Consider the following 22,225-nt stretch of genomic DNA (forward strand, 5'->3'; position numbering starts at 1 on the left):
AAGCCTCAAGATGTACTACTAGTTTCTTAAAGTTGTCTCTCTTTTTATCCAAACAGATCTCAGAGGCCCCCCTGTGAACCCAGACACAATGAACCAGCTCACCACTATCGGTAAAGTCTGTCTAATTGTGCTTATCATCTTCCGCATCCTGCTCATCTTTCGAGAGACCATCTACATTCACGATGACAAGAGTGCATTTGTCTGCAACACAGCGTATCCCAGCCAAGGCAGCAAGTATCCCGATTGCACACGCGAGTGCTACGAAGATGCCATTGCACCCATCTCGCTCACCGGCTTCTGGCAGCTCTATGTGATTATGATCATCTTGCCCACCCTTGGGTACCTGATCTATGTCTTCATGAGACGTGGCTCCAACCGTGACGTGGAGCAGGACTCCTGGATGATGATCCTGTACGCCAAGCCAGGGAAGGAGGCGCGGAAGGCGTACGTGTTCCAACTGCTGGTGCAGGCCACCTTGGAGGCTGTCTTCTTGTACGGTCAGGGCATGATGTATGGGCTGGAGGTGGTACCGGTGGAGTGCACAAGCCCAATGTGTGCGCTTCCGAGCATCGAGAAGACCCTCTGCAAGTTCTCACGCCCCATCGAGAAGACCATGTTCCTACGCACCATGTACGTCGTCGGCGGCCTGTCTGTCCTCCTCATCACACTGGAGATTCTTCAAATGGCCATTAGTGGCCTCCTCAACCGCTCGGCGCTTCTGCCCTCGCCCCCAGACCCTGGAAATGGCCTTCGAGGAGATCGCTCTGGCAGAGCTGCCCATGTGAGAAAGGTAGATTTCACCATCAAATCAAATTTATGACTTTATTCAAAATGAGGATTTTGTAAGTATACAGAACAGACAGATGTACATGATATTTACAGGACTTACAGGATATTAGTTGCAATAAGTCAACAAGTGTAGTAAGACCTATGTTGTCTCTTTTCTTGTCTCCCCAGGCCTCTGAGCATGCAGGTCCTCACATCTCACCTCACACAGCACAGTTGTGGACACGGCCAAACATCACATCAGAGAGATAAAAGGCGATCTCACATAGATGTATGGATGTGCGTCTGTATGCTTGTAGATTCACTTGAGGCCTGTCAGGATGCAACACGTTGTGAGCTTGTAGATTGACTATTTTCTTTAAATAGGGCTTAATTGGTTAAATGCATTTTCAGCACATAAGCAGCAAACACTCCCTGATCACGAAGGACCTGCATTTATTTGATCATTGACATGTTTGTGATGATAATGCCATGTTCAGTTTTCAAGTCCAAAATCACTGATTTGTGGATGTTAACCTGTTCATGACCTACTCAGACTCTCAATGAAGGTTGTAAATCATAAATGTGATTAGAGACCATGCATTGCCAGTGCAGTGTGTGCCAAATAGGGTTACCTATTTTTGCTTGCAGAACAATTATGGTTCATTAGTATTTTTTTTTTTTTAAATCTTTCTAAAAAGAAAAAAGAACCTTTTTTCAAAGATGTCTGGAAATAAAAATATTTTTGAGAAATGTTAAATAATAATCAGCAGATCTACAATCTCATAACATCAAGTGTTCTGAGCTTGTAGATATTTTCACTATTTAAAAAAAAAAAAAATAGGGCTTAAGTGGTTTATTTATAATGTGTAATTGTAAGTTTGGGCCATGGAAGACACCACATGTATCTTTTGGGTCTCGAGATGACTGTTTGTGAACCTCGTCATAATTTGTATTGTTCTACACCAAACCTCTTTGCCGAAAATAGCTGTATCTACAAGCTTACAAAACGTTGTGAGCTTGTAGATCGGCAATTGTTGGCACATTTTCCCACCAGACTAGGGATGCTATAGTCTTTTGAAGACCCCCTGTTAAAGACCCCTGTTCTAAATAATACCCATTAATTGTGTGTACCAACTCAAATTATCTCATCTCAAGTTATATAAAAAAAATATGCGTTTTTTTCTGTATATTCTGCAGGTAGTTTTTAAATAAAGCATCTTTCACTGTCTCCAGTGTGTATAACGTTTCATGGCTTTATTTGTCAAAACCAACAGTAGTGATTTGTTTGTTTAGACCAAACCAAGGCATCATATGAAAATAACTATTGGCATAGCATAAACCACGAACCCAATGGTAACACAGTATTGGAGCCAAAATACAATTTCTGTTTATTTAGTTTGTTTGTTTTAATTCATGGCACAGTGTGGTAATGGTATTACTCAGCGCAGCCAATCACACCGGGCAAGGCGTTATTGACAGCAGGTGTGTAATTGGGGAAGGCCACACAGTTTTTGACCATGCTGTAGGCTATGTATATCATGATGTGCCAGGTCGCCGTTCAATTTTTCTTTTGTTTAATGGGGTTGAATGCTGTAAGAAACACAGTTTCAACTGCTTGCTTTGCCAATGTTTAATAAGTTGATTGACATATCCAAAGAGGATGCAACTGCTCTGGACATTGAATTGATTATGCACGGGTCTGACTCAGTAGGAGGAGCTACAGGTAAAGTCACTACACACAGCTTTGCCATTTGAAACTTGGCCAAGAAAGAATTCAGCAGTAATTCACACACCAAAAAGGCAATGAATGTTATTCCTAGTGAAGATTGGTAACATGATTTAAACTTCATGGCTTCCTCGAAGGCCAGACTCCATTATTACAGCACCCAGGGAGCAGTCTTAGCCCTGAAACATGACTATCATGACATGGCGCTACTTGTTCCTGTTTTTTGGAATGTTTACAGTTACAACCCGGAATCTACTGAAACGTTCAAATTTAAAGTGCCGACCCCACAGCCACGGACGTAACAAGTTAAAACGCCCCAGTCTAAGTACCCGTATCTTCCGTATTGTTCAATAATAAGCATTTTACGCCTATCGGCGGCCATTCTTTCATAGTTATGTTGTATCACAGTGCAGTACCCCTCCCAACCGATAGGGTCGCGTAGTTGAAAGCAAATGCAGAAAATTCTAAGAAAATAGCCACCGATCGGATTAAAATGCTTTTTGTTGAACAATACGAAAGATACGGGTACTTAGACCCTGGCGTTTGAACTTGTTGCATCCATGGCCGTGGGGTCAGCACTTTATATTTGAAATCTGAACGTTTATGTAGATGTACGGGTTGTAAATGTAGAAATGTCAAAACCCAGGAAAAAGTAGCGCCATGTGACTGGTTATATAAACTAAATTAGTTTTAATTATTAATCTCTTCCATTTATAAATAAGAATTTGGCAGGGCTTAACAAATCCTTTGTTATTGATGGTGTTTTATCAGTTTGGCCTAATTGCAAAAAATATTGTAAACTAACAAAGAGTAGGCCTATATCTGTTCTTTCACCTGTTTCTCATAATCCGGATTTACTAGCAAGTTTAAGTCATTGGGTGGACTAATGAATGCGTTAACAATTTGGGTTGTCTAAATAGAAACACAGACTTGAAATCCCTTTCAGAGGTGAAGGAGGAATATGGTTTGTCCCCTAACTTCTTCCAGTATTTACAGTTGAGACACTTTTTACAATCATTGATTCAGAAAAATATTTTTAGATGAGCTAGAACAAGAAAGAACGTTTTTTTTAGTACTGAATCTATGTTACAATTCACTTCAAACATCTATAAAGTTCTTTAGGGATAGAGTGACTTCATCCTTCCAGCCTCTAAAAAGGATATGGGAAAAAGATTTAAATGCAATTATCAGGAAACATGGACAATGATATGTGCAAAAGTAAACCCATCTACACTTTCTGAGTGCTGGAACATAACTACAAGTTCATTTCCAAAACATTTTTAACTCCAGTTTGTTGAAATAAGATGTCCCAGGAGTATTCACCTTTATGCAATAAATGTAAATTTATTGACTTAGGGGACATATTCACATTCCACATGTTCTGGTTTTGTTCAAAGATTAAACCCTTTTGGCAAACAATTCATGCTTTAATCAAAATATTTGACAAAAGAGGAGGAAACCTCCTCTTCTGTACCTCTTAGGAGTTGACTTAAAGGGGTAGTTCACCCCCCAAATAACTTTTTTTCTATTGATTACTCACCCCATGGAGCCTTGAATTCATGGATATTTATTTGTTTTTGTCGCATTCCTTCCTTTATTATTTGATTATAATAAATTTAGCCCCATTGATTCCGGTAGGAGACACAAATGCATTTGTGTCTCCTACCGGTATCAATGGGGACACATTTATTATAATCAAATTATTGGCTTAGGAATGTGACAAAAACAAAAAAATATCTATGAATTCAAGGCTCCAGATGGTCAGTAATCAATAGAAAAAAAGTTATTTTGGGGGTGAACTACCCCTTTAAATGTAATTATGAGCTCTCCACACAGAAAATTGTTTGATTTGTTTAGATTTTTGGCAAATAAATGTATTTACATTTTATGGAAGACTGATAATATTCCAAATGAGCATATGTAGATGGCCCAAATAATGTCTCTGTTAACCCTTGAGAGGCTTAAATATGAAATGCAGGATAAGGCAGAGGTATTTTTGGAGGTATGGTCCCCCTTTTTGGACTTTATGGAAGAGAGTAATTGATTCAGACTGGTTCAAGATCTTTATTTAGAATGGTTTATTATGATCTATATGACATACAGGGGGCACCGCAGATTTCTGGCCTGCGTCTCATTGTTCGGATGTGGGAGGATTGGGGTGGCGGGGTGCCCCGTGGCTTCTGTTGATTTCGCCGCGGGGTGGCGTTGCCCCGCCCCATAGTACTGGGCATAAGAATTGTGCCCGGTGGTTTGGGTCGAGGTTTTCGGCATCTCCAGTCCGTGGCGGGGGCTGCAGGGGCGTGGGGCCCTCCTCGGCGCTGCACATTGTTGTCCTCCTCTCATCCCCATTGGCTTTTACCACTTGATTACTATCTTTTATTCATTATTTATTTTGTTTGTTTCACTGTCTTTGTTTTGAGTATGATTGTCTAAATGTTCCATTGAAAAACCAAAAAAGAAATGATTTAAAAAAAAAGAAACTAATTTAGTTTTTATAATTTATTTTCCATGTTCAAAGCTTCTACAAAGGAGGGATTCTTGGATTTATTTTTCATCTTCAGGAAACAATAGGTTGCAGATATAGTTGTTATGGTGGCTGCAATGAGCAACGCAAACACTGTGTAAAGTCCAGTCTCAGCATCACTAGGAGAGATTTCCATACCCAGGAAGTGAATTATGTTGTCCTTGTCCACGACAGGGGGTGTGGTTGGTGCACTTGTTACAGGTGGTGCGGTTGGTGCACTTGTTACAGGTGGTGCGGTTGGTGCACTTGTTACAGGTGGTGTGGTTGGTGCACTTGTTCCTATAAGGGAACAAATAATAATTTTCCAATGAAACACATATTTTTCAAATCTTCTAATACTGCATGCTTCCAAAAACACATGGAACATTGTAATAACTGACAAGCTATTGTTTTTACTTTATACTATAAAGTCAAAACATGTACTATACTTTGACTATATATACTTTGTATTTAACAAATTACATATAGAACAATCATACCATGAGGGCAAACGGAACAATAAACATTCATGATTGATCAGCTAATGTATATATAAATAATCATTTGGAGCAAATGTCCTTTCCATCCTCTATCTATTGTAGTTTACCTTCAGGTTCAGGGTTCAGACATTCATGGGGACCTAAAGCTGGATCTGGGAATCCATTGCAGGAGATGATGGTTGCATACCGGGCAGCAGAGTTCTTGGCTACACGTGGAAGGTTAGGGTCTGAGCGGTTGACATAGAAAAGGCCAAATCGCTCAGAAAATCCGGTGGCCCACTCCAGATTGTCCATAAGGGACCAAGCGGTGTATCCACAAACATTGACCCCATCTATTAAGTATGCTGCAAACGAGACAACAAGCATCATCATTTACCTGGAAGAAAGTGATTTGAGCAAACAGTAGCTGAAATCTGTACTTCAAACAATTTGTGTAAAAAGTGTTACAAGCTATTTGTGAAGCTATGATTTTGAAAAGATAGAATTGACATGCACATCCCAATATCCAATGCAATGGGTGCTGGACCATATAGATTAGAGCTGAAAGATCCACACACCAAATAGTTACATTCTCTGTTCTAATTTATTAGAGCTAGGATTGTCTTCCACTGCTTAGAGGTAGGGTAAGTGATATTTATTGGTTAAAACAAAAAGTTTTTGGTAAAAAAGTTAAAGTACTATATTCTGATAGTAATCATTGCTATAGAATGTTTGTTCAATAACAGGAGCCTCCCCGTCTCCCCAGCTCTTTAATAAACAGAAAATACATTTTCAGGTAGGTGACAAAATCTCAGCCAATCAGGAGAAAGTACCCATTTATCAACTTAAATTTTATAGTGTTCCAGTTAAAATTGTGTCTGCTCATTTCTTAGTGTCATCACTTCCAATTGAATTTCTTTAATCTATATCCTGACTGAGTTCTCTGTCCTGATTGGATAAAACTGGAAATGAAACTGAAACTGAACTGAAAATGCATTTTCTGTTTATTAAAGAGGTGGAAAGACAAGGAGAGTCCTGTTATTGAACAAACACTCTATAGCAATGAGTACTATCAGAATATAGAGCTATTTAACACTTATTTCAACCAAAGAAAATCACTTACCCTACCTATAAGTGTAAAGGTGTAAAGTGTGGTGCCATACTGTACCTTTAAGGGCCTGGTTGATGTATTGTTCATAGAAGTGGCTCCTGTGGACATCGTTGAGATCTATGGGCCCACGCTCTGAGATGCCATTCTCTGTGATAATAATGGGTGGGTTGCCATACTCCTCCTTGATGAAGTTGAGAATCCTCCGGAATCCAAACGGCGACACCTTCAACCACGAAGAGCCCGAGTCCAGCCAGGTGCGGTCAGCAATTGTTCCTGCACCCCTGAATTAAAATACCGGCATCGAGTAAATGATCTGATTTAATGTGGTTAAGGTGTTGTAAAACCCCAGTACACACTAAATAATAAAATGGCATTAATGGCACCAATTAATTTAGCTCTAGTCATTTATTAGGCCAGGTTCTCTGTACTATACTATACTAGGTTATGCATAGCAGCCACTGTTTATTTTCTGGTAGGTAGTTTGTTACCTATCGGCGTCATAGTGCTGCAGGTCTCCGTAGTCGACAGGGAACGCCAGGACTGTGGTGTAGTGATTGAAGCCAAAGTAATCATGGGTCCCTTTAATCCTAAGGATCTCTTCACTGGTGAACTCAGGAAGCCTGCAGAGGTCAATTGAACAAATGACTTTGATTAAAATTCAAAAGCCGAATGTCAAACCTACAGTGGATATGAGACCGCACTGTTTTATTTCAGCTGAACTATCAGCATGACAATATTAGTATAGCGTTACACAATAAGGTCCATGAATCGTATGGTAGTGAAGTGGCCATGAGATGTTGAAAATTACAGTTTAGGCTGTTTTGTGTATGCTTTCTTTCTGGCTTGTATTGTTGTAATGGAGTTTATCACAAAAGTTGGAGTGGATCAGGATCATCCATTACTTTGAACCCATAAAACATCAAGCCTCTTCCCCCTCATCATTTCACTTGAAATAATTCTAATAATTATTCATTTACTCCCACAAATCTTAATCTTTGAGTGCCATTCTTTCTTTGTTTTCTTGAGATTGTATATTTTTTACCCATTATATTCACTGTTAATAGATTAATTTGACTGTTGATAGATTGTATGTTAACTCACTACATTCAATGTTAATAACTGACTGTACATATACGCTTACCCAATATTGTAGGCCGGCTGACACTGTATACTGTATATCGGTGCAGTCTCATATCCAATGTTGGAGCTATTCACTGTTTTGTATTATTTCACATGTATTTTATTTATTTGTTGTTGTTTAGTTTGGTAGAATTAATTGAAAGATTTTGATTACAATCGTATTCTTTCTGTTAATTTGTGCTAAATGCTTTTATTTTGAAGGTGTTGGGCAATTTGGGAGCACATGTGGGTTTATTTAAGTCATCAGACAGGCACAGAATCAGATTCAGAGGGAAGGTGCACAGTTTTTCTTTTTTTTTACCAGCGTCAGGGTCAGAGTGAAGCAGATACAGTATAATACCATCATGATTCATGATACCACATGTTCTTTACTTGTAACTCCTACTGTACCTTATCTGCTGTATATAGAATATACTGTGAAGTTGTTTTACACAAAGATAGGTGGCAGCTATACTGAAGAAAGAAATGCTGTTGGTGTATACAACATACCAAGTTGTTTTTCCTTTTATGCACATGTACATTTGATTTGATGATGCTCTTTTTATTCTCTTTTTGCACTCTTTTCTTTAAATCTTTTTACGTTTTCTATCATTATTCTATTGTTATTATTACCTATGCTGCTGCATTGTCTGAAGGAAGCCAAACCAAAATAAGTTCTACTCTTATGTACCTCCTGTACACAAGTTGTAACAATAAAGTACAACCTTGAACCTTGAACCCTTGTAAGGTTTGCTGTCTTTACCTGTAAGAAGCTAAATGGAATAAATGACACCGCAAACGTATGATACTTGCCTGGACAACTAATTTCCATCCCTGACATGTGTAAGATTCGCTACCCGGTGCCTCAGTGGCCTTTTGGGTTTTGGTTGTTGTTTAGAGGACAAATAGCCACTACATCCGCTGTTGATAGACTGTATATATAGATGGGCTTCTATTCTAGTTCCTGGTTGTTAACTTGAACAACGACCAGGCCTGGAAGGACAACACTGAGGCTGTCGACAGCAAGGAACAGAGCAGGCTGTAATTCCTGAGGAGGCGTACGTCTGTGTAGCAGACTACTGAGGATGTCAGTCTGTGGTAGCCAGCATTCTAATCTGTTCTGTGCTGTGGCATGCGGGGGAGGGTGGCATAACCTGGGAGCTCTTTAAGTCCGGGAACGCATCTGTGTCATTTTTAGATTTCTCTGGCTATTCAAAAATAGCAGATATACAAGCTCATAGCGCAGCACCGAGTGCCGTGCTATGAGCTTGTATATCTGCTATTTTTGAAAAAATCGTGAAAATTTGTGCAAATCTTTGAATATATATATTTTTTTAAAGCAATTGTTTTTTTACTCAAATCTTTGCTTTTGGGGGGTCCCTGGAACAACATATTTTGAGATGGGGGTCCGCGGCCAAATACATTTTGGGGTCCTTGACATGACAAAAGTTTGAGAACCACTGATATTGAAACAACATAAGGATGTTAGGATTTCGAATGTTCAGAATCCCCCAGAAGCAAAGATTTGAGTTAAAACGGTCGCTTTAAAATATATATATTCAAAGATTTGCACAAAATTTTCATGATTTTAAAAAAAATAGCAGATCTACGAGCTTGTAGATATGCTATTTTTTTGAATAGCCAAAGAAATCTTAAAATGACACAGATGCGTTCCCGGTCTTAAAGGGTTAGATAATAAAGAAGGCCAGCTCCGTCGTTGGCCTGTAGGCTAGTGGAGCCGCACAGCCTGTTGCAGGGGGGGGGGGGGGCGGGGGGACAAACTCAACTCCATCCTTGAAAACCCCTCCCATCCACTCCATGATGAGCTGAGGAAGAGGGCGAGCACCTTTTAGCCAGAGATTAAAACGGAGCGGTGTATACTCTCCTTTGTCCAATAGCTGGCAGACTGTACAATGTATGAGAACCCCCCCCGCCGTTGTCATCCATAAATCTTGGACTGTGTGTTGAAGAGTTTATCAGACTACTGAACAAACCAGTGTATGCATGTGGTGCCGTGTGAGTGAGTGCCTGATGGGGTGATGTTTGTGGGTTTGTTTGTGAGTGTGAGTACGAGGTGTGCATGGTTGAGAAGGAGTTCAGTTAACAGGGTTGCCAGATCTGCTTATTATAATTTCCCCGCAAGATTTTATTTGAAAATAGCCGATCTGCAAGCTCACAACGCGTCGCATTGTGAGCTTGCAGATCTGCTATTTTGAAATAGCTGATGTATATGTTAAACTAAAAGTGCTCATGTGGCCCATAGTCTTTTTTTTTAGGCTGGTTCTCCTAGACCTGGTTGCTTGTTTCTCTCACAGAATCTGGCAACTCTGTCAGTGAATTGTTGACTGTTGTTTGTATTGTCTCTTCCTTTTTTCATTTCATGCTGCTTTAGCACCCTTAATTTCCCCCTGGGGATTAATAAAGTGTATCTCATTTATCTCAGAATATACAGAACATTATGTCAACTGAACTCACGTCAGACCAAGTGCAGATGGCTAGAGTAAAGGTTCTGGTAGTTTCCCCCCCCCCCCCATCTTATTATTTCATCTCCCCAACCTTTTTTATAGTGTTGTTCTCTCTCTCTCTCTCTCTCTCTCTCTCTCTCTCTCTCTCTCTCCCCCCCCCAACTCCAGTAATAGGTTTCTTCTTGTTTCAGAGCACACTGTTTCATCTTACCTAGACTTTGGGAGGCCGGCAGCTAAACTTCGCTCACGGATGATTGTCTTCATCATATCGCTGTAGTCTCCATTGAATATGGGATGAGCAAACCAGCCAATGTAGAACTGCACCCCAAAAGAGAGAGACATACAACAGTTGACTTGCCTGTCCATTTCATGTTTTATGTTTAGCTGGTGCAAAGAACATGAACATGTAACACCGCTTAGAGGTCCTTATTTGGTAGAATAGAAAAACAGAGTTTGCACACTGGCTCATGCTCCCAGAGTTAATCTAATAGATTACCTTTTCCATTTGAGTTTTTACTTCTGTACAAACTTCATCTTTCAATCACCCATCTTTCAGTGTGTGATTTAACCCATTAAGACCTGAGGCCGATCCTTACTACCGTCTTCTAAATCCTAACAGTATTCTGAAAAACGTACGTTTCTACATCAGTGGTTCTCAAACTCAAGGACCCCCAAAATTATGTGTATTTGGCCGCCGACCCCTATCTCAAAACATTTTGTTCCAGGGTCCCCCCAGAAGCGAAGATTTGAGTTAAAATGTTTGCTTTAAAAGAATATAAATATATTAATTTGCACACAGTTTCTCGATTTTTCAAAAAATAGCAGATCTACAAGCTCATAGCGCGGCACCGAGTGCCGCGCTATGAGTTTGTAGATCTGCAATTTTTTGAATAGCCCGAAGTGTAAAATAATGTTTTTTTTTAGCTCAAATCAAAAAATTACACAGATGCGTTCCAGGTATTAATTTGTAGCCAAATACTGTACCTGGACCACACGTCTCGCAGCATCAATGTCCTCCTGCTTGTATGGATTCCTGGGCTCTGACCAGTCAGAGTTGATGGTAATGGAGATGCGTCCACCCTGCTTCGGACGGTACTTCTCATTGTAGAGGTGCCAGGCCTCCGCGTGGGCTTTGATCAGGTTGTGACCCACGATGTAGGGCAGAGTGCCCGGTCTGAAACTGATGCCTGGACATGGATAAGGTGCAAAATCCATTAGGGTTCATGTATCAAAAGATATCTCCATGTTAATGGTATTTATGGGCATAATATGCACATCTAATATTGGCATAATGTGCACGTTTAGTATACTGTCCTGTCGTTAACTTAACCCATTAAGACCTGAGGCCGATTCTTTTTAGACTGTCTTCCAAAAACTGTTTTTTGAAAAAACTTGTCAGTGGTTCTCAAACTTTTTCATGTCAAGGACCCCAAAATGTATATGTATTTGGCCGCGGACCCCCATCTCAAAATGGTTTTTTCCAGGGACCCCCAGAGGCAAAGATTTGAGTGACAAATGTTTGCTTAAAAAAAAATAATCAAAGATTTACAATTTTTTTTAACGATTTCTCAAAAATAGCAGATCTACAAGCTCATAGCTGAGCTTGTAGATCTGCTATTTTTGAATAGCCAAAGTGTAAAATAATGCTTTTTTTTTGTTGCTCAAATCAAAAAAGATGCGGTCTTAATGGCTTAATCAATCAGCCTGCAAAAGTAAAGGAAAGCTGGTACTCAACAATAGTACTGAGTACTGTGTACTTGGAGAATACTGTTATCGTTCTATTACATTCAATGTTTCTACACTCTACCCGGGGCAGCTGCTCCGTAGCCATGGCCCACATTTGCGACATTGTAGGGCTCGTTTATGGTGATCCATAATTTCACTTTGTGGCCAAGGCGGCTAAATATCAGATCAGCGTAGTCCCTGAATCGGTCAACGGTGGTGATATTTTCCCAGCCGCCGACGTCCTGCAGAGCTTGTGGAAGGTCCCAGTGGAAAAGGGTAATCTGAGGGGGGAGGGGGGGGGGTTATGAAGACAATGGAGAAAAGTAATTAAAGGGATACTTCACTTTCACATAAAATGAACATTTAAAAAATATATTAAAAATAAATGAAAAAAGTAATGGAAAAATCACGGCCCCCTCACGCATTAGAGTGTCCTACTAATGTGTGAGGGGGCCTTTATTTTGCCATAACTTCTTTCATTTTTTTTAAATATATTTTTTTAATGTTTATTTTATGTGAAAGTGAAGTATCCCTTTAAAGACACTCACACAGTATGTGATGAAATGCAGTACACTACGTCATTGGTTCTGCAAAGTGGGGTCCGGGGACCCCTCAGGGGTCCTTGAGGGAGTTCCAGGGGGTCCCCAGCTAAATGATGGATAGTTAGGAAATGGACCCTTATGGGTCTGCAACTCTGAAAGTGTACAAAATGGAACCAAATGGAACCGTAAGGGTCCATTTGGTTCCATTTGTACACTCTCAGAGTTACATTAACATTGATCGAACAATATAAATTGGGGTCCCAGAGACATAAATGCCATTAGATGGGGGGTCCGTAGCCCTAATGCATGTCAAACTGGGGGTCCTTGAAATTAAAATGGTTGAGAATCACTGCTAGAGCCGTAAAAATCTTCTCTTGTGGGGGGTCCCTGGCGTATCTTTTCAAATGGGGGGTCCGCGGGCTAATAAGTGTCAATTTGGGGGTCCTTGAAGTTTGAGAACCACTGCACTACGTGATCAATCTATTTGATTATATATATATATATATATATATATATATATTTATATGTCAGCAGCTAAACCTACTTGAGGTTTGATATTGGCAGCAAGCAGTCCATCCACCAGTCTGCAGTAGTAGTCGAGTCCGGCCTCATTGATGTGTCTGGTGGTTCCATCAGGAAGCACCCTGGGCCAGGAGATGGAGAAACGATAGTGGGTCACCTTCAGCTTCTTCAGCATCGCGACGTCTTCCTCGACCTTGTTGTAGCTGTCACAGGCGATGTCTCCGGTGTCGTCATTGAACACTCGAAGGGGAGTGTGGGCAAACTTGTCCCAGATACTGAGACCTTTTCCATGTGCCCTCCAACCCCCCTCAATCTGAAAGTTATGTCAAATTATAATTAAGATTACAGTAATGTTAATGCCTTCTTTCAATAATTCATCTTACGTTATTGAAAGAGGGATGCTTTTTTTTTAATCATTCATCATTGAATGATTTTGAATATTTGGATATTGTTTTTGTTTAGTTTAACTAGGAGATGGACGCTTAAATCATAAGGTCACCCCAAAAAAGGGGGAAATACACCTGACGACGAGTAATGTCAATAAACCTGGTAAGATGCTGTTGCTGTACTCCAGATGAAATCCTTGCGGAAGTGTCCATACAGTGGCTTTTCATCAGCGGGTCTTGGGAAGCCATTGTCCTTCATGACTTGGTAGTAGTAGTGAGCTGAGTATTTCGGCGTCCTTGGACGGTTTGGGTTTGTGAAGTCCACATGATGCAGTCCAAAGCCTACCGAGTATCCACTGAGCCACTCAAATGAATCCATGAGAGATACAGCCGTGTATCCTCTCACCTTCACACCATCCAGGTCATAGGCTATGCATGGAAACACAAGCAATTATTGTGAAAAAAGTTAGATATTCCAAAAGCAATATTCAAATTATTTTTGAATTGGCAATGGATAAAATGTAATCATTTTATCATTAAAAGTGTTTCTAAATATGTGTGCCTGGCTATTTACCTTTTAGCGCCTCATCAATGTATGTCTTGTAGTAGAATACTCTTGCGGAGTCGTCCCATGTGGTCGTTCTTTCTGTAGCGACCCCATTCTCTGTGACGTAAATCTCTGGATTTCCGTACTCCTCCTTGATCCAGTTGAGGAGCCTTCTCAAGCCCCACGCTACAGCTCGCTGGTTACCGATGGCGGTGGTTGGCGAGTCACTTTCCTCTGCTTCTGATAAGTCCCGGTCATAGTCGTAAGACTGAGGAGAAAGCCTGGTGGTTGCATGCCCCACTATCTTTGTAGTGTAATGGTTTATACAAAAGATGTCTGCAGTCCCCCTGATGTAGGCCTTCTCCTCTTCGGTGAAGGACGGTAGTCTGGATTGTGAAAGACCTTGGAGTTCACTCTTGTTTCCAACTTGCCACTTCATTGCATCCGGATAGTCACCGTTTTTAAAAATAGGATGTGCAAACCAGCCAAGCTGGAACTGCAAAGCACGATCAGCCGCAACTATTTCTCGATGCATGTTGACATCTTTGGGTTCAATCCAGTCAGCGTTGAGAGCAATAGACACCAAACCATGCTGGGTTTTGCGATACTTCTCATCATACGTGTGGTAGGCCTTAGCATGTGCCCTTAGAAGGTTGTGAGCTACTCTGTACGGTGCATCCCCTGGCTTCTTCACGTTTGGTGGAATCTGTCCAAGTCCATACCCTGACCATGCGATTGTATGAGGTTGGTTGAAGGTCATCCAAAACTTGACTCTGTCTCCAAAGGTGGCAAAGCAGAAGTCACAGTAGTCATTGAAGATGTCAATCATATCAACATTGTCCCAGCCACCAAGGTTTTGCAAAGCCTGAGGAAGGTCCCAGTGGTACAGCGTCACCATAGGTGTGATGTTATAAGCTAGGAGACCATCAATAAGTCTGTTATAATAGTCAACACCTTTTTGGTTCAAGGAAGTACGTTGACCATTAGGAAATATCCTGGACCATGAAAGAGAAAATCTGTAGGATTTCACCTTCAAAGCCCGGAGCATGTACAGGTCTTCTTCCAGTCTGTGGTAACTGTCACAGGCTACATCTCCATTAACAATACTGCCAGGTTTGTGGGTGAATGTGTCCCATACACTGGGTCCTTTCCCATCAGCATCCCAGCCACCTTCAATCTGATAAGCTGAGGATGATACTCCCCAAAGGAAACTGTGAGAAAAGGTACCATAATGGTAGAGTTTCCTCGCAAATTTCGACTGGTGCGAGAACTTCTCCCAGACAACCATGGATTTCGATGGAACTTCAGATGGTGGTAGACTAAGCTGGTGCCCGTTTAATTTAAACTCGAATCCTTTAGGGCCATCATTGCTTTCTGAACTGAACCCATTTTGCCTGATAACTTGAGAGTAGAAGTAGGCAGACTGCTTTGGTGTTCTGGGCCTGTCAGGATCTTCAAAGTTGACATGATGTAGACCAAACCTTTCACTGTAACCTTGTCGCCCCTCAAACCCATCCATGAGTGACTGCACTGTAAAACGCTGAACATCCACTCTGTCGGAGTGGATTGCTAAATATTAAAACAGAAATACAAGCATTCAAATCAAATTACAAATGACATTTCTCAATTTCTTCACTGGATATGAATGTTATTTGTTTGTAGCAACAGTGTAAGTCACCTTTCAGCACCTCGTTGATGTAGCTCTTGATGTACTCAGTTCGACTGGTATCATTCAGCGTGTCTCCACTATACTCAGTTGGCATTCCATTCCCAGTTACGTAAACAGGCACTTTAGTAACATTCAGGTACTCTGTTGAAATGTAGTTGAGAAGTCTTCTAAGGCCCCACGGTGCTGAATGGATCCAGTCTGACGCTGTGGAGGACCAGGAAGGATCCGCATGTGCCAGGTAGTCACCGACCCCCTGAGGTCCTGGAGTGCAGCCCCCATCACTGGATTTGACCAAACGGGACGTATAGTGGTTTAATCCAAAGAAGTCAGCTGTTCCTTTTATCCTCTGGCTCTCTTCTGCAGTGAAGACTGGAAGTCTGGCAGGCTCAGAGAGAGGACAATCCATTGTTTTCTGTTCAATCTGATTCTTGAGTACTGGTGGATAATCTCCATCTACAAATATGGGATGGGCAAACCAGCCCAACATAAACTGTAGATAGCGATCTGCCGCATTTACATCTTCAGTCCTGGAAGCATTGGCAGGTTCAGCCCAGTCTGAATTTAGAGCAATGCCAACTTTCCCTCCTTGCTTCTTCCTGTACTTGTCATTGTAGGCATGCCAGGCCTCACCATGGGACTTGAGCATGTTGTGAGTGACCTATAAAAGCCAAACATAATGGTTACATAACAAATAATAGGCCAATGTAAAAAAGGGTGCCATTTCTTCTTAGGCCTTTCACGGCAATCGACACTTGCCTCATGATTTGAGGCATTTTGTTCCAAAAATGTGTTTTGCTAAATTAGACCTGCTGGTGGCACTATAACAGGCCAATATGGAAAAAAAATTTGTTCAAAACGAATAATCCTGCAAAGTTTGGAAGCCAACCTTAGCCAATGAGGATGGAATCTGGGAAATCGGACAGATCCGGGTTGATCTATAGAGATACTGTGTACCGATTTGCATGACGTTTGGATAAAATCTGTAGGAGTAATATAAAAATCACACCCTGTGTGAAGTGGGCGGTGTCTTGCTAGCACATGTACAAAAGATAAATACATTTATTGAAACACTCTTTATGATGGACGAAACCATAACTTGAAAAAAACAAAAATTTTTGGTTTTTTTCAAGTTATGGTTCCTTATATAGGGCTATGCACATGTGTCATGTGACACTGGCCAATCACAGTCCTGAATAGACTGTGATTGGCCAATCACAGCGCAGGATAATTCTACAAATTTCCTGGGCCCAGATCACAGCGCAGGAAAATGTACATTTTTCCAAATCTCACTTATAGGGGCGGTTTCACCGCCCAAAAAAATGGGTGTTGCACAAATCGGCCTTCTGGTGGCGCTATAACAGGCCCATGTGAAAAATTTGGGGCAGAGGTTCTGAATTGGCATCCAGGGAGTGTGTGTGCACAGTTTCGCAGCGACCAGGCCAACGGTGATGGAGATTAGCTGCTCACAGACAGATGGACACACGGACACACGGACGGACGGACGGACGGACGGACGGACAGGGTGCAAAACATACTCACTCGCCATGCCTTTCGGCCTGGCGGAGACAATAAGGCTTCCGATATAACAGTGTTAGCACAAATATTAGCACTCTTACCTGATAGGAAGAAAACACGTAGTCCTTTATTCCAGGGGGATGCTCACCTGTTCCATACCCAGCATGGCTCACTACCCAGGGACTACTGAAAGTGTTCCAGGTCTTGACTCTATCCCCAAACCTAGAGAAGCAGAAGTCTGCGTAGTCCTTGAAGGCTTCAATAATGGACACATTGGTCCATCCACCACAGTCCTGCAGTGCCTGAGGCAGATCCCAGTGGTGTAGGGTGACAACTGGTTCTATACCAGACTCAATGAGAGCATTGATCAATTTGTCATAGAAAAGAACCCCTTTCTCCGAATAGCTCCCCCGGTGACCAGACGGGTAAATACGGGCCCAGGAAATGGAAAACTGGTAGGTGTTGACAAGGAGCCCTCGAAGGAGGTAGACATCATAATCTACCTTATGGTAACTTTCACAGGCCAGATCAGCTGTCTGATTGTCAAAAACATTGTTCTCATGACCGAAACGGTCCCAAATGGTCTCTCCCTTCCCATTTTCTGACCAGCCACCTTCAACCTTGAAGGACTCACTGGAGATGGCCCATTGGAAGTCAGAGGGAAAGGATTCATTCAGAAAGACATCTCTTTCTGATGTGATCTGGGCTCCAAACCTATCCCACACACTCTGGTAACTGTTTTTAATGTCTGCCACTGTGCTTCCACTGTAGCCTGGTACCCTGCAGGTGGATGCAACATTATGTGAAACATTGATGCTCTTATTAGACTTGTATATGTTAGAAGTTCTGGATCTATGCATGTTATCACAGTAAACTGTTACCTGGTTGGAGTGTCATCAATGTCCAGCTTGCCAAAAATGTCCAACATGTCACACCCCAAAATATTGAGGTCATCATTACGTAGAGCTGTAATTAATACACAAATGAGTTGAGCTATTAGATGAAGTAATAACAGCATTGAGCTCTCACCTGAATTCACGAATGTTGAGCTATCACTATCATTCATAACAGAAATGACCTATCAAATGACAGTCATAACAGATAATAACAGAGTTGAGCTATGAGCTGAAGTCATAATAGAGTTGTACTGTCATTTGAATTCATCATAATAGTGCTATAAGAGAAATAATGCCACTGATAATGCATACAAGTTCCTATTTGACCTTTCATGGGAACATTTAAACAAGGAACTTGACATCTATTCCCTATGATAACAGCAAAGAGGCCGTATTATTGTGCTGTAAAAGTTTATAGTATCAATTAACTAGCTTACATGGTGGATCATTGAATCAGATCACGGTTGGTTTAAAAGTTCAGCACAGTCAGCAGTTACCTTGCAAAATGATGCCAAGTGGCTGGAATTCATTGGAGGAGCAACCTTGAATGTTTATCTTGTATAGCAGGATAGATGTCTCTCCGCTGGATCTCTAGATAGAACATATACAGTATCAACAGTCATACAGGGTGGGTGCATTGGAGGTTTTTTCTCAACTTGTTTTAGTATAAAATGTATGTCAACTGTAAATTGTGCATTTTACAGTGAATAGTTTTGATATATAAATGTACATACTGTATATAATTCTCATATATCAGAATATTTGCCAGTTCATTAGTTCAGCAGAATAGCAGCAATTCTGAAGACTTTTTTTTATGCTTACTGCACCTGCAGGTTTCTCAGTTCCTCTTCAAACCTCGAGGGCGAAGTACAGTCACAATCAATTTGCACTGACAAGAAATCCACCTGAAGGAGAAATAAAAGTCTTGATACATAATGAATGAAACATAATACATTCAGTGCAGAAGCCTATACAAGTGATTTAATTGTGTATTGATTTCTGAATCAATATTAACAATTTGTTTGTATTTAAATGGGTGAGAATATTAGTGAAGTGAGTGAACATGTTTTGATTGAAACATTAGTTGATTCATGAATGTTCTGGCAGTTGATAGAATGATCTGCATTATTTCAAGATGGCCATTTGTTTGTAGAACATTCTTGAAAGAACAATCTGTTAATAGAAAGGCTCACCGCACTTTCAATGTATGAAACATGTATTACAAATATGTACTGCAAAATCTGCGTTACTTGAACTATGGGAGATTTAGCCATTTTCTCAACCTCTCAGTGTTAAATTATCAGCCCTGATTGACTATGTTGAAATAGTTTTTAACCACTTAAGCCTGAATCATACTTTGACGTACAATGTTGTCACGTGTGAAATTAGCCGCTCACAACGTGTTAAGATGCAAAGGGTTGTGGGATTTTTTTGTGAGAGTGTTTGCCTATAATGACATGCCCAATATAGGGATGCCATGTTTAAAGTGGTTAATGGACTTCAATGTAAAAAAAAAACATCATGGTTCTTGTGCAGTGATATGTGATGAAGCAGGCAGACAGTGAGCCAAGTCCCCTCTGTAATATTCAAAGTGCCGAACTGAGAGATGTAAAATTATCACTGATTCCCTAACACTCTTTGTGTGTAGATTCATTTGTACTCCTATACAGGATGCAGCTTACCATGGAGAGATGTTTGATTTGGGTAATAATACTAACATCTCTAGCTCTCAAGCCAATTGACAGACGTCTTCCTGTGAAGAGATAAAAGCCATGAAGAGCACTCTTATCACAATGAACTTCTATCTCTCTCTCGTGTGTGTGTGTGTGTGTGTGTGTGTGTGTGTGTGTGTGTGTGTGTGTGTGTGTGTGTGTGTGTGTGTGTGTGTGTGTGTGTGTGTGTGTGTGTGTGTGTGTGTGTGTGTGTGTGTGTGTGTGTGTGTGTGTGTGTGTGTGTGTGTGTGTGTGTGTGTGTGGCAAATCACTCCCACCGTCTGAGCACAGGCCTATACTTCTTCAACATACAAATACATGTACCAGCAGTGCGCTGGTTGGATGAAAGGTACAAGAGAAGCCATTTCACCATGATAGTTTGATTGAACAATTTTAACAATTTTTCGAATATAAATAAATGTAAATTCTGACAATGTATAAGCAACTTGTACAATGCATGTTGCAAAGCAAGATCAGTGTATGAAGCCTGGTCAACCAACAACATGGTTTAGGGATTATAGTGCTGCGATAACAAGTATGTACTACAAAGTAACTGGGATAGCCAGTGCACATCAAAACAACATTTATCTAAACAGCTTAACTATATCAAAATAATCAACTACACAAAGGCCAAATGCGTTTTGAACAATTTTTGTGAAATAATAATATTCGCTCTCTGATCCTCACCACAGTGCTAATGCAAACAATAGAAATAATTTACGGCTTCAATATAATGTTTAATTATACAGCTAACATTTAAACCAAGAGCTATTTCAATTACTCAAGAGCTCATTCAAGGAGCAAATGTCCTCTATAAATATTAAGTGATATTAAGAAAGTTAACTAATGCAGGATACTACATCTGCGGGGTACAACATTATGAATCCAGATTGGAACTATAAGCTCCCGCCAAATCATGTTTTTCTCATTCAATCTTCAGCACTTACTGTACCTTTGTCAGGAAACAAGCGATGGTAGAGCTGGTAGATGTTTCTATTGGCCTGGAGGATATTCTGCAGTGAAAGGGCAGCATCAGGCAGCTCATCTCTCCAAAGTTCATCCAGGTGGCTCAGTGTCACCCAGGAGTCGCTCAGTTCTCCAAACTCTTGAAAGGCAAACTCTGCGTACTGCTCGAACACCCTGATGAGCTCTGGGCGTTCCCAGTCCCCATACCTTGACCTGAGAGTTTCTGGTACTGTAGAATCATGAAGGACAACCAAAGGCTGGAGGCCCACCTCCAGCAGCTGTTTCATCAGGGTCCGGCAGCAGGTCACCACAGCATGCTGGGGCTGGCTGGGGAGGCCCGTGGGCAGGAGCTGAGACCATGGCAGGAGCACTCTGAAGTGTGTTACTCCCCTGCTCTTGAGATACTCAAAATAGGCCCTGGATCTGGCTGGTCTGGGCTCAGTGCAGTCAAAGGCAGAATTTGCCCCATCGTCTGAGTTTCTACCTGACTGTCTCATTAACGATCCTGCAAGGAGCATGAACTCCTCTCGTCCGCTCACATCACGACTCTGACAACCAAAGAGAGACAAAAGGCAGAGAGAGAGAATCCACCATGGGCCCTTCATCCTGGCTCCTCTAGATGAACTGATATTACCCACCCACAGACAAGCTCTTTAAAGCAATAATGTTTTCCAGTTTGAACTATTGCAACATTACATAATAGATAATTAGGTTATAATACCTACATTGTCATATCATTATATGATTATCACGATAGATATCAGATTGAGTTGAATTGCAGGGTTTATTGCCGCTTTGATTATCAGTTTAGTCAGAAGGACTCTGGACTCACATGTCAGCTGATAATGGCATCGTAGTAAATTGAAAACATTGTGCTTAGGATCGCATTTTACTCTTGTGCCAGAAACCCATGACAGCACACTATCACTGGCACTAATATTTGCTTACATATTTCTAACAAATCTAGGCTTAGAAGATTTGTATTTTCTCACATATCTTATTTGTTCATTGGAGAGTAACAGGAAAGGGGTGGAGGTGGGAGGTCGTGTCATTAGACATGAGATTAATCTGCAGAAACTGAAGGCACAACACAAGTGTGTAATGGTTTGGAATGAGTCGCATAGAAGAATCACGATCTATCAGCATAGCCAACAGGCCACTCACAGTTGTCCATCAATGACAGACCATGCAGCATATCCAGTCAAGCCCACACCGTCTGTCAAACAGGATGTTAAATGACAAAGAAACTGTATAAAATACAGAGAAATACTCATGGAATGCTTGGGAAAGTAGATCTTGCTACTTTCAGGGTTACGACTGATTAGAGAAGCCAAATTGAGTCTGTCTCGCGCTCTCTCTCTCCCCATCCCGGCCTCCCCCTCTCTGTCCCTTCCTCTCTCTGTGTCTCTGACAACCTAACCTCTCTCTGTCCCTCTCTCTTCTCTTTTCCTCTGTCCAGACAGACAGACAGACAGACAGACAGACAGACAGAGTCGAAAAGGCTATGATGTCAGTCAGCTATGACGTCAGTATTGTGACGTATTTTAGGCATAATTAAAACACTATTACTGTAC

At 41.2% G+C, this 22,225-nt stretch overlaps 1 protein-coding gene across 1 annotated transcript; it reads right to left on the reverse strand.

The window, feature by feature from the left end:
* Positions 1-3,629: 3,629 nt before the first annotated feature.
* LOC308106248 (lactase/phlorizin hydrolase-like) lies at positions 3,630-21,148 on the reverse strand (the record flags this gene model as incomplete). The annotated part of the gene is made up of 17 exons (XM_080457303.1): positions 3,630-3,644; positions 5,020-5,297; positions 5,605-5,841; positions 6,645-6,868; positions 7,076-7,207; positions 10,383-10,489; positions 11,156-11,358; positions 11,979-12,177; positions 12,983-13,273; positions 13,507-13,775; positions 13,921-15,462; positions 15,572-16,220; positions 17,179-17,857; positions 17,959-18,043; positions 18,471-18,564; positions 19,656-19,726; positions 20,638-21,148. The coding sequence occupies 17 exons, from the start codon at positions 21,146-21,148 to the stop codon at positions 3,630-3,632; spliced, it is 5,586 nt and encodes a 1,861-aa protein (XP_080313429.1).
* Between the last annotated feature and the right edge of the window lie 1,077 nt (positions 21,149-22,225).

Source organism: Gymnoscopelus braueri (genome assembly GCF_963280865.1).
Source record: "Gymnoscopelus braueri genome assembly, chromosome: 18".
Taxonomy (NCBI): Eukaryota; Metazoa; Chordata; class Actinopteri; order Myctophiformes; family Myctophidae; genus Gymnoscopelus; species Gymnoscopelus braueri.